This window comes from Trichomycterus rosablanca, chromosome 1 (genome assembly GCF_030014385.1).
Source record: "Trichomycterus rosablanca isolate fTriRos1 chromosome 1, fTriRos1.hap1, whole genome shotgun sequence".
Lineage (NCBI taxonomy): Eukaryota > Metazoa > Chordata > Actinopteri > Siluriformes > Trichomycteridae > Trichomycterus > Trichomycterus rosablanca.
Genome location: NC_085988.1, coordinates 15,792,041 through 15,805,287, shown reverse-complemented (window position 1 = coordinate 15,805,287; position 13,247 = coordinate 15,792,041). Strand labels below are relative to the sequence as shown.

The window sequence follows — 13,247 nt, the reverse complement described above, 5'->3', positions numbered from 1 at the left end:
ACTGAAAGAAACCCATTCCTCATGGACGGCCTAATCTTTAAATCTTTGGATGAGTTTAATTCATAATAAGTAAATATGTGATAAAGAAAGTGAAACCAGAATGAAAGGGAAATCATGCAGTTTTACAGCAAATTTGCAGATGAGGTAGAAATATGCTATATGGACAAAAGTATTGGGACACACCTTCTTATTATTAAATTAACATGTTTCTGACACATAAATTGCTAACAGGTGTAATAAATCAATTATACAAAAGATATTAAGTGCTTCCAACTTTGCAGCAACAGTTGAGGGAGGGCATTTTCCTGTTCCAGCACGATTGTGCCCCTGTGCACAAAGCAAGACATGATGGAGGGCCATAAGCTTGATTTAAAGAAACTCCAGTGTCCTGCACAGAGCCCCGAACTCGGTCCCACTGAACAGATTTGGATTTAACTGGAACATTAATTGAGGCTGCACAGCCATCCAAAAGCCCAGACACATACTCTTCTCAGAAGAGTGTCTGTTCCTCTAGCAGTTGGTTTTGAAATTGGATGCGATGCCAAAAAAGCTCATGGTCATGTGTCCAAATATTTTTGACCATATAGTTGTCACAAATTCAGACCCTCTGTGCTCCCAGAGCATGTTGAGTGTGTACGTGCCACACCCATGTCTCTGGGAGCACGTTTAGGTCTACGCCGTCTTAATTGTGATAAGTCAATGAAGCTAATGATCCACAGCTGCTCCTCGTTACAGGTGTAATGCTTAGGGCATTTAAGGGAGCTGCTGTGGATCCTTCAGTGGAGACTATTTTGACTTTGCCATGTTTGTTTGGTTCCTTGCTCATGTTAGTTTGGTTTGGTTAGGTTAGGTTAGGTTTGGTTTGGTTCAGTTTGGTTTAGTTTAGTTTAGTTTAGTTTGGTTTAGTTTGTAGTGATGGCATAAGTGGGGCTTTTGAGAGATCTAAGCAAATGAAACGAATGATTCGCAAAAAGATTTGAGCTTGTGAAACGTTCGAATCATCGCACCACAGTGACATCTAGTGTCCAGTCAGTGGTCTAACAGTAACATCTGTCTAATAGATCACTGAAAGAAGTGTGTTTTGATAGTGGTATAAAACATCATTCAGTCATATAATGAGTGTCCTTGACATTGACCATTGACAGGGTAAGTGCTTGTGCAACCAGGCTATGTAATATTTATTACACATTGACACATACAATTGATCAGTTTTGAAACGTTTTGACACAGCATGACGTAATGAAACCTTTTCCAGGACAGTCACGTGACTTTTTCATTTTAATACGGACTTCGAAGCAACTTTCAAATAAATCGATTCAGTTTCGAATACGAGTTTCGAGGTTGACATCACTATTAGTTTGGTTTGCTCTTGTCTAGTCCATGCTCTTGTTAGTTCGCTCCTGTTTGTTTGCTTCTGTTCATGCTCAAAAGTCTTGTGTAGTGTTATTCTTATTCCTGTTAGCTTAGCTTAGGGCTCAGGTTTAGCTTTAGTATTGTTCGTGTATGTTCAGATTAGTGTTAGCATTTAGCTTAGCGTTTAGCGTAGGTCATGTGTTTGTCTGGTCTTGTTTAAACTTGTCTTGTGTCTTGTTATTATTAAACACTGTTAAAACATCTCTGTGTGTGTGTCCGCCCTCTCTTGTTACGTTAGCCCATTCGTTACAATAGTGTTTATTTTTAAATACTCATCTTTTTACTTAAATTATGCTGATTGTATGATTTTGTAATAAAAACATTGTATTAAGTTAAAAATGTAACATAGAATCACTTTTACTAGTGATCTGATACTTTTGTCCCCCACTTAACATGATGAAACTGATCTATTTGTGTACTGTAAATGTAAACTGAACAGTTATGAGACTTCAAAACTACAATTCTGCCTTTAATAAACACCTTTAATCTATGTTTCAGTATAATGTCCATATTTAATAGCATCCAACTCAGTGCCTGGTTTATGTGTGAGGAAGATTTTCTTAAATGTAAAAGCCCCACATTCTTAATGATTATGATCCTTCACAGCCTATAAGAAGAGCCTGGAGGATGCCCTTAAATCTGATACCTCTGGACGTTTCTGCCGGATCTTGGTTTCCTTGGCACAGGTAAGTTATTAGCTGATTACATTACATTATAAATTCAATTTCTCTTATAGTTTGAGTATTTTGAATTTGTTACCCATCTTCACTAAGGGTCCCAATAATTCAGCTCCCATTGTATTAATAAATGAATATCTGTGTATGCAGGGAGCTCGTGAAGAAGGCCCGGCTGACATGGCCCGAGCACAGGAAGATGCCCAAGTGAGTACATCATCACTAACCCCTGACATTATTTTTGAAGTGTGCTGTAGTGTGCTTGAGCGTTTGAGATGTGTGTTGTGAAACTAGGTGAGTTCATTTTTGGACCGAGTGAGATCATGGCTCTAAGAATAGCTCTGAAAAAAGGAACAGGGTACTGGGAGTTCACCCAGCATTTATACATGATGTAGTGGTAATTTATAAAAGTAACCTGAATAATGTTACATTTTATATTTATATTTTCAGCATTTAGCAGATGCTTTAATCCAAAACCACTTACAGTACTGTGAGAGTATACAGTCCAAACAATTGAGGGTTAAGGGCCTTGCTCAAGGGCCTAACAGTATTAACCTGGCAGTGATGGGGCTTCAACCAGTGACATTTTGTAAGATCCCTGTCTTAATGAAATAATGATGCACGGCTGGACTAAATCACGTCTCTTTGTATCTTCAGGCTCTGGCTGATGCATGCAATGCTGACTCTGATGAGATGTTGGATAAGTTCATGAGCATTCTGTGTACACGGAGTTTCCTTTACCTGAAGAAAGGTAACCAAACACAATATGTGATAATCCTTCATTTCTACACTTTCTGGATGCTAAAACATACAGTATGTCCATACAGCGTGTAATGATTACCATTCCAGTTTTTAAGTACCTATATTGAATTAAATGACCCGTCTTATTTGGGTAGTATTTGTAGTATGTAGTTGCTTTGCTGGATCATTGATTACGTTTAGTTGTAATTTATTTATTAGGATTTTAACGTCATGTTTTACACTTTGGTTACATTCACAACAGGACAGTTAGTTACTGGTTACTCAGGAATAATCAGTTAAAGTTTAATGTCAAACACAGTCATGGACAATTAGGAAGGGAGGAAACCGGAGCTTCCGGAGGAAACCTACACAGATATGGGGGAACATGCAAACTCCACACAGAAAGGACCTGAGCAACCCCACCTGGGGATTGAACCCAGGACCTTCTTGCTGTGAGGCGACAGTGCTACCCACCGTGCCGCCCCTGTTTAGTTGGCATTTATAAATAATCTTTTGTACACTGGCTAATTTGTGCAACTATCCAATCAGCCAGTAATGTGGCAGCAGCATAATGCACAAAATCGTGCTGATGTTCATGTGAACAACTGAAGCTGTTGACCCGTCAAACATCAGAAAGGACAAATTTGATCTAAATGATGTAGTACAGGGCGGCACGGTGGCTCGGCTCGCCTCACAGCGAGAAGGTCCTGGGTTCGATCCCCAGGCGGGGCGGTTCGGATCCTTTCTGTGCAGAGTTTGCATGTTCTCCCCGTGTCTGCGTGGGTTTCCTCCAAGAGCTCTGGTTTCCTCCCACAATCCAAAAACATGCAGTCAGGTTAATTGAAGACACTGAATTGCCCTATAGGTCAATGGATGTGTGTGTGTGTCTCTGCCCTGTAATGGACTGGCGCCCTGTCCAGGGTGTTACTGTGTGCCTTGCGCCCATTGAAAAGCTGGGATAGCGGTTCAGAAAGTGAGTGAGTAATTTAGCACTGGGCAGCATGGTGGCTTGGTGGGTAGCACTGTCGCCTCACAGCAAAAAGGTCCTGTGTGTGTGTGGGTTTCCTTCGGGAGCTCCGGTTACCTCCCACAGTCCTGGGATAGACTCCAGCACCCCCCCCCTTTCCTGCGACCCTTATTAGGATAAGCGGTTTTGAAGGTGAGTGATTTAGTCATAGCATGGTTGTTGGTGCCAGGCAGACTGATTTGAATATGTAAGAAATCTGCTGAAATCTAAGTTTACATAATATGGTAATATTATTAATATATATATATATATAATATATATATATAAATATTAATATATGGTAAAGGTATGCCTTGTTGATAAGAGAGGTCTGAGAAGAATGGGCAGACTGGTTTGAGCTGACAAGTAAATGGACCAAACGGAACCAGGAGGTTTTAAAGGTCAGCTTAAAACCAGAAACCGTGGCTACAGTAGGCACAGGCTCACTGAAACTGATGTTTAGCAGTTTCTGTCATACCTACACCAGCCCACAGTAGAAGCTGTTCTCCAAAAGAATACTTGAAACAGTGGAGAACACTCCCAGGAGAAGTCAGCCTACCAAGAATGCATAGTCATCTCTTCTTGTGTCTTATTTGTTACTTTATTTCTGTTATTTTGGCCACTGTCACTGTTTGTGATTACCCCACAGTAATGTTCTGTCTTGATTAAGCATTCTGCAAATTTAGTTAATTTTCAGTTGTTGTAGGGGCGAGGCTTCACTTGGCAACTCCGCCCTATTACACCCATGTTACAGTTTTTCTTGTCTGTGACTTTAAAGGTGCAGTATCATTACTTACATAAGCAAGTGCTGCCCAGAAATGTGAATCTGCAATCAAACGATGTTTTATTATGTCAGATCTCACAGATTAATCTGATAATTGTGAGAAATTCGTTTATTTTACTACTTGCTTTAATCTGGTCAGGGTTGCATGACTTTCTGGTTTTCAGAAATGTGTTAATTCCTGATCTTTTTCATGTGCAGTGTTCCAGGAGTTTGTCAGGTGCTCCAACAAGGACGTTGAACAAATCATCAAGAAGGAGATGTCTGGAGATGTTAAAAATGCCATGTATGCTATTGGTAAGAACTGTTTTTAAAGTTTTGGCAGTATTGGGCCAACCAAAAAACATAGCAATACTGGCATAACAAAACTGGTAATTATCTAAGGTGGCACTATCACACTGTGTCTGGCTGCCCACTGTCTCTGTAAACAAAGCTGCTTATCTGTTACTGCTGCTGTAATCCCACCCTACATACAAGTCTTTTTCAACAATATAAGCTACACAAAACATCCATCAAAACATTTTACCATCCACCCTCAGACATAGTCGATCTGTCTGTCTAGGTGGTGGGATAGTGTAATAGACTACTGTAATAGACTACTGTGCTTTTTTACTAGAAAAATAATACTTTCTCAATTCATGTTTTACCATTGCTTTATCCTGGTCAGGGTCTTGGTGGGTCAGTTTTTTCTGGAATCACTGGGCACAATGCAGTAACACATACCAAATTGGATGCCTCAGCCATCCTCCTCTCAGCTGTAGCCAATCGTGTTTGTAGACACCCGACCAGCTGATAACACAGCTGGGGATTCAAACCCTAGATCCCAGTGGTAGTGTGCTGCTGCACCACCCAAGCACAATAACATAATAATAATAATAATAATAATAATAACAGTAATAATAAAATAATAATGATAATAATAATATAATAATAATAATATAATAATAATGATGATAATAATAATAATAACAGTAATAATAAAATAATAATGATAATAATAAAATATAATAATAATAATTATAATGATTAATAATGATAATAATAATAATAAAAATGATAATAATAATAATAACAGTAATAATAAAATAATAATAATAATAATAATAAAATAATAATAATGATAATAGTAATAACTAGAGATGTGCATTTCCGGAGAAAATGCGAGTGTGATTGCCGTGTGCCGGTCGGGCGGGCGCGTATCCTAATGCTTTATCCAACTCGGGGTGTCATCAGTGGGCTTTACGATTTAGAATTGGAACGGCGTCGATATCTCGAACTTTCAAAAATTTAATGGAAGTGAATGGGGACAAAAACCGGGCGTGGCAGTTGGGCGTGGGTTCGAATTCCCATGCTGAATCTGAGTCGGGGTTACATCAGTGAGCTTTACGATATAGAGTCGGAACGGCGTCGATATCTTGAACTTTCAAAAAATGAATGGAAGTGAATGGGGACAAAAACCGGGCGTGGCAGGTGGGTGTGGGTTCGAATCCCCATGCTGTATCTAAGTCGGGGTTACATCAGTGAGCTTTACGATATAGAGTTGGAACGGCGTCGATATCTCGAACTTTCAAAAAATGAATGGAAGTGAATGGGGACAAAAACCGGGCGTGGCAGGTGGGCGTGGGGTCGAATCCCCATGCTGTATCTGAGTCCGGGTTACATCAGTGAGCTTTACGATATAGAGTTGGAACGGCGTCGATATCTCAAACTTTCAAAAAATGAATGGAAGTGAATGGGGCCGAAAACCGGGCGTGGCAGGTGGGTGTGGGTTCAAATCCCCATGCTGTATCTGAGTCGGGGTTACATCAGTGAGCTTTACGATATAGAGTTGGAACGGCGTTGATATCTCGAACTTTCAAAAAATGAATGGAAGTGAATGGGGCCGAAAACCGGGCGTGGCAGGTGGGCGTGGGTTCGAATCCCCATGCTGTACCCCAGTCGGGGTTACATCAGTGGGCTTTACGATTAAGAGTTGGAACGGCGTTGATATCTCGAACTTTCAAAAAATGAATGGAAGTGAATGGAACAGAAAAACCGGGCGTGGCAGGTGGGCGTGGGTTCGAATCCCCATGCTGTATCTGAGTCGGGGTTACATCAGGGGGCTTTACGATTTAGAGTTGGAACGGTGTCGATATCTCGAACTTTCAAAAAATGAATGGAAGTGAATGGGGACAAAAACCGGGCGTGGCAGGTGGGCGCGGGTTCGAATCCCCGGGCTGTATCTGAGTCGGGGTAACATCAGTGAGCTTTACGATATAGAGTTGGAACGGCGTTGATATCTCGAACTTTCAAAAAATGAATGGAAGTGAATGGGGCCGAAAACCGGGCGTGGCAGGTGGGCGTGGGTTCGAATCCCCATGTTGTATCTGAGTCGGGGTTACATCAGTGGGCTTTATGATTTAGAGTTGGAACGGCGTCGATATCTCGAACTTTCAAAAAATGAATGGAAGTGAATGGAGCAGAAAAAACGGGCGTGGCAGGTGGGCATGGGTTTGAATCCCCATGCTGTATCTTAGTCGGGGTTACATCAGTGGGCTTTACGATATAGAGTTGGAACGGCGTTGATATCTCGAACTTTCAAAAAATGAATAGAAGTGAATGGGGCTGAAAACCGGGCGTGGCAGTTGGGCGTGGGTTCGAATCCCCATGCTGTACCCAAGTAGGGGTTACATCAGTGGACTTTACGATTTAGAGTTGGAACGGCGTTGATATCTCAAACTTTCAAAAAATGAATGGAAGTGAATGGGGCTGAAAACCGGGCGTGGCAGGTGGGCGTGGGTTCGAATCCCCATGCTGTATCTGAGTCGGGGTTACATCAGTGAGCTTTACGATATAGAGTTGGAACGGCGTTGATATCTCGAACTTTCAAAAAATGAATGGAAGTGAATGGGGACAAAAACCGGGCGTGGCAGGTGGGTGTGGGTTCGAATCCCCATGCTGTATCTGAGTCGGGGTTACATCAGTGGACTTTACGATTTAGAGTTGGAACGGCGTTGATATCTCAAACTTTCAAAAAATGAATGGAAGTGAATGGGGCTGAAAACCGGGCGTGGCAGGTGGGCGTGGGTTCGAATCCCCATGCTGTATCTGAGTCGGGGTTACATCAGTGAGCTTTACGATATAGAGTTGGAACGGCGTTGATATCTCGAACTTTCAAAAAATGAATGGAAGTGAATGGGGACAAAAACCGGGCGTGGCAGGTGGGCGTGGGTTCGAATCCCCATGCTCAGTGGGAAGTAAGCGTATCTAAATGCTGTATGTGAGTGGGGTTACATCAGTGGGAAGTGAGCGTATCTAAATGCTGTATAGAAGAGCTACAGTGTGTGTTTGGGGGACGGGGGGGGTAAATACTTTATCTTTAAATCCTAGCTCTCGATTTGAGTATAGGAAAATCCCATTCTAAAAAATGAATGGAAGTCAATGGGACCAAAAAACGCTACAAAAGCGGGCGTGGCGGGCGAACGCGCGGGCGTATCAAAAAGTTGTATACAAGCGCTCCATTCCCGTATGGGCCGGACGATTTGGCGCTGGAACGGGGTCGATATCTCGAAAACTGCGGGAGGAGAAGCACGGACAAAAAACCGGCAGAATAATAATAATAACTAGAGATGTGCATTTCCGGAGAAAATGCGAGTGTGATTGCCGTGTGCCGGTCGGGCGGGCGCGTATCCTAATGCTTTATCCAACTCGGGGTGTCATCAGTGGGCTTTACGATTTAGAATTGGAACGGCGTCGATATCTCGAACTTTCAAAAATTGAATGGAAGTGAATGGGGACAAAAACCGGGCGTGGCAGTTGGGCGTGGGTTCGAATTCCCATGCTGAATCTGAGTCGGGGTTACATCAGTGAGCTTTACGATATAGAGTCGGAACGGCGTCGATATCTTGAACTTTCAAAAAATGAATGGAAGTGAATGGGGACAAAAACCGGGCGTGGCAGGTGGGTGTGGGTTCGAATCCCCATGCTGTATCTAAGTCGGGGTTACATCAGTGAGCTTTACGATATAGAGTTGGAACGGCGTCGATATCTCGAACTTTCAAAAAATGAATGGAAGTGAATGGGGACAAAAACCGGGCGTGGCAGGTGGGCATGGGGTCGAATCCCCATGCTGTATCTGAGTCCGGGTTACATCAGTGAGCTTTACGATATAGAGTTGGAACGGCGTCGATATCTCAAACTTTCAAAAAATGAATGGAAGTGAATGGGGCCGAAAACCGGGCGTGGCAGGTGGGTGTGGGTTCAAATCCCCATGCTGTATCTGAGTCGGGGTTACATCAGTGAGCTTTACGATATAGAGTTGGAACGGCGTTGATATCTCGAACTTTCAAAAAATGAATGGAAGTGAATGGGGCCGAAAACCGGGCGTGGCAGGTGGGCGTGGGTTCGAATCCCCATGCTGTACCCCAGTCGGGGTTACATCAGTGGGCTTTACGATTAAGAGTTGGAACGGCGTTGATATCTCGAACTTTCAAAAAATGAATGGAAGTGAATGGAACAGAAAAACCGGGCGTGGCAGGTGGGCGTGGGTTCGAATCCCCATGCTGTATCTGAGTCGGGGTTACATCAGGGGGCTTTACGATTTAGAGTTGGAACGGTGTCGATATCTCGAACTTTCAAAAAATGAATGGAAGTGAATGGGGACAAAAACCGGGCGTGGCAGGTGGGCGCGGGTTCGAATCCCCGGGCTGTATCTGAGTCGGGGTAACATCAGTGAGCTTTACGATATAGAGTTGGAACGGCGTTGATATCTCGAACTTTCAAAAAATGAATGGAAGTGAATGGGGCCGAAAACCGGGCGTGGCAGGTGGGCGTGGGTTCGAATCCCCATGTTGTATCTGAGTCGGGGTTACATCAGTGGGCTTTATGATTTAGAGTTGGAACGGCGTCGATATCTCGAACTTTCAAAAAATGAATGGAAGTGAATGGAGCAGAAAAAACGGGCGTGGCAGGTGGGCATGGGTTTGAATCCCCATGCTGTATCTTAGTCGGGGTTACATCAGTGGGCTTTACGATATAGAGTTGGAACGGCGTTGATATCTCGAACTTTCAAAAAATGAATAGAAGTGAATGGGGCTGAAAACCGGGCGTGGCAGTTGGGCGTGGGTTCGAATCCCCATGCTGTACCCAAGTAGGGGTTACATCAGTGGACTTTACGATTTAGAGTTGGAACGGCGTTGATATCTCAAACTTTCAAAAAATGAATGGAAGTGAATGGGGCTGAAAACCGGGCGTGGCAGGTGGGCGTGGGTTCGAATCCCCATGCTGTATCTGAGTCGGGGTTACATCAGTGAGCTTTACGATATAGAGTTGGAACGGCGTTGATATCTCGAACTTTCAAAAAATGAATGGAAGTGAATGGGGACAAAAACCGGGCGTGGCAGGTGGGTGTGGGTTCGAATCCCCATGCTGTATCTGAGTCGGGGTTACATCAGTGAGCTTTACGATATAGAGTTGGAACGGCGTTGATATCTCGAACTTTCAAAAAATGAATGGAAGTGAATGGGGACAAAAACCGGGCGTGGCAGGTGGGCGTGGGTTCGAATCCCCATGCTCAGTGGGAAGTAAGCGTATCTAAATGCTGTATGTGAGTGGGGTTACATCAGTGGGAAGTGAGCGTATCTAAATGCTGTATAGAAGAGCTACAGTGTGTGTTTGGGGGACGGGGGGGGTAAATACTTTATCTTTAAATCCTAGCTCTCGATTTGAGTATAGGAAAATCCCATTCTAAAAAATGAATGGAAGTCAATGGGACCAAAAAACGCTACAAAAGCGGGCGTGGCGGGCGAACGCGCGGGCGTATCAAAAAGTTGTATACAAGCGCTCCATTCCCGTATGGGCCGGACGATTTGGCGCTGGAACGGGGTCGATATCTCGAAAACTGCGGGAGGAGAAGCACGGACAAAAAACCGGCAGAATAATAATAATAACTAGAGATGTGCATTTCCGGAGAAAATGCGAGTGTGATTGCCGTGTGCCGGTCGGGCGGGCGCGTATCCTAATGCTTTATCCAACTCGGGGTGTCATCAGTGGGATTTACGATTTAGAATTGGAACGGCGTCGATATCTCGAACTTTCAAAAATTGAATGGAAGTGAATGGGGACAAAAACCGGGCGTGGCAGTTGGGCGTGGGTTCGAATTCCCATGCTGAATCTGAGTCGGGGTTACATCAGTGAGCTTTACGATATAGAGTCGGAACGGCGTCGATATCTTGAACTTTCAAAAAATGAATGGAAGTGAATGGGGACAAAAACCGGGCGTGGCAGGTGGGTGTGGGTTCGAATCCCCATGCTGTATCTAAGTCGGGGTTACATCAGTGAGCTTTACGATATAGAGTTGGAACGGCGTCGATATCTCGAACTTTCAAAAAATGAATGGAAGTGAATGGGGACAAAAACCGGGCGTGGCAGGTGGGCGTGGGGTCGAATCCCCATGCTGTATCTGAGTCCGGGTTACATCAGTGAGCTTTACGATATAGAGTTGGAACGGCGTCGATATCTCAAACTTTCAAAAAATGAATGGAAGTGAATGGGGCCGAAAACCGGGCGTGGCAGGTGGGTGTGGGTTCAAATCCCCATGCTGTATCTGAGTCGGGGTTACATCAGTGAGCTTTACGATATAGAGTTGGAACGGCGTTGATATCTCGAACTTTCAAAAAATGAATGGAAGTGAATGGGGCCGAAAACCGGGCGTGGCAGGTGGGCGTGGGTTCGAATCCCCATGCTGTACCCCAGTCGGGGTTACATCAGTGGGCTTTACGATTAAGAGTTGGAACGGCGTTGATATCTCGAACTTTCAAAAAATGAATGGAAGTGAATGGAACAGAAAAACCGGGCGTGGCAGGTGGGCGTGGGTTCGAATCCCCATGCTGTATCTGAGTCGGGGTTACATCAGGGGGCTTTACGATTTAGAGTTGGAACGGTGTCGATATCTCGAACTTTCAAAAAATGAATGGAAGTGAATGGGGACAAAAACCGGGCGTGGCAGGTGGGCGCGGGTTCGAATCCCCGGGCTGTATCTGAGTCGGGGTAACATCAGTGAGCTTTACGATATAGAGTTGGAACGGCGTTGATATCTCGAACTTTCAAAAAATGAATGGAAGTGAATGGGGCCGAAAACCGGGCGTGGCAGGTGGGCGTGGGTTCGAATCCCCATGTTGTATCTGAGTCGGGGTTACATCAGTGGGCTTTATGATTTAGAGTTGGAACGGCGTCGATATCTCGAACTTTCAAAAAATGAATGGAAGTGAATGGAGCAGAAAAAACGGGCGTGGCAGGTGGGCATGGGTTTGAATCCCCATGCTGTATCTTAGTCGGGGTTACATCAGTGAGCTTTACGATATAGAGTTGGAACGGCGTTGATATCTCGAACTTTCAAAAAATGAATAGAAGTGAATGGGGCTGAAAACCGGGCGTGGCAGTTGGGCGTGGGTTCGAATCCCCATGCTGTACCCAAGTAGGGGTTACATCAGTGGACTTTACGATTTAGAGTTGGAACGGCGTTGATATCTCAAACTTTCAAAAAATGAATGGAAGTGAATGGGGCTGAAAACCGGGCGTGGCAGGTGGGCGTGGGTTCGAATCCCCATGCTGTATCTGAGTCGGGGTTACATCAGTGAGCTTTACGATATAGAGTTGGAACGGCGTTGATATCTCGAACTTTCAAAAAATGAATGGAAGTGAATGGGGACAAAAACCGGGCGTGGCAGGTGGGTGTGGGTTCGAATCCCCATGCTGTATCTGAGTCGGGGTTACATCAGTGAGCTTTACGATATAGAGTTGGAACGGCGTTGATATCTCGAACTTTCAAAAAATGAATGGAAGTGAATGGGGACAAAAACCGGGCGTGGCAGGTGGGCGTGGGTTCGAATCCCCATGCTCAGTGGGAAGTAAGCGTATCTAAATGCTGTATGTGAGTGGGGTTACATCAGTGGGAAGTGAGCGTATCTAAATGCTGTATAGAAGAGCTACAGTGTGTGTTTGGGGGACGGGGGGGGTAAATACTTTATCTTTAAATCCTAGCTCTCGATTTGAGTATAGGAAAATCCCATTCTAAAAAATGAATGGAAGTCAATGGGACCAAAAAACGCTACAAAAGCGGGCGTGGCGGGCGAACGCGCGGGCGTATCAAAAAGTTGTATACAAGCGCTCCATTCCCGTATGGGCCGGACGATTTGGCGCTGGAACGGGGTCGATATCTCGAAAACTGCGGGAGGAGAAGCACGGACAAAAAACCGGCAGAATAATAATAATAACTAGAGAGTGCATTTCCGGAGAAAATGCGAGTGTGATTGCCGTGTGCCGGTCGGCGTGCGTGCGTATCCCAATGCTTTATCCAACTCGGGGTGTCATCAGTGGGCTTTACGATTTATAGTTGAAACGGCGTCGATATCTCAAACTTTCAAAAAATGAATGGAAGTGAATAAGGACAAAAAACGGGCGTGGCAGGTGGGCGAACATTCAAAAAATGAATGGAAGTAAATGGAGCTGAAAATTGGGCGTGGCAGGTGGGCGTTGGTTCGAATCCTCATGCTGTACTCAAGTAGGGGTACATCAGTGGGCTTTACGATTTAGAGTTGGAACGGCGTTGATATCTCGAACTTTCAAAAAATGAATGGAAGTGAATAGGACCAAA

General features: G+C 44.3%; 1 protein-coding gene across 2 annotated transcripts in view; it reads left to right on the top strand.

Moving 5' to 3' along the window:
* The window catches only part of anxa6 (annexin A6), a 92,633-nt gene that overhangs the window by 57,005 nt on the left and 22,381 nt on the right, over positions 1–13,247 (top strand). For both annotated transcript variants that reach the window (XM_062985938.1, XM_062985855.1), the window contains exons 19-22: positions 2,020–2,099; positions 2,241–2,294; positions 2,745–2,838; positions 4,817–4,912. In XM_062985938.1, coding sequence (XP_062842008.1) covers positions 2,020–2,099; positions 2,241–2,294; positions 2,745–2,838; positions 4,817–4,912 — 324 coding nt within the window. The remainder of the gene's footprint in view (positions 1–2,019; positions 2,100–2,240; positions 2,295–2,744; positions 2,839–4,816; positions 4,913–13,247) is intronic.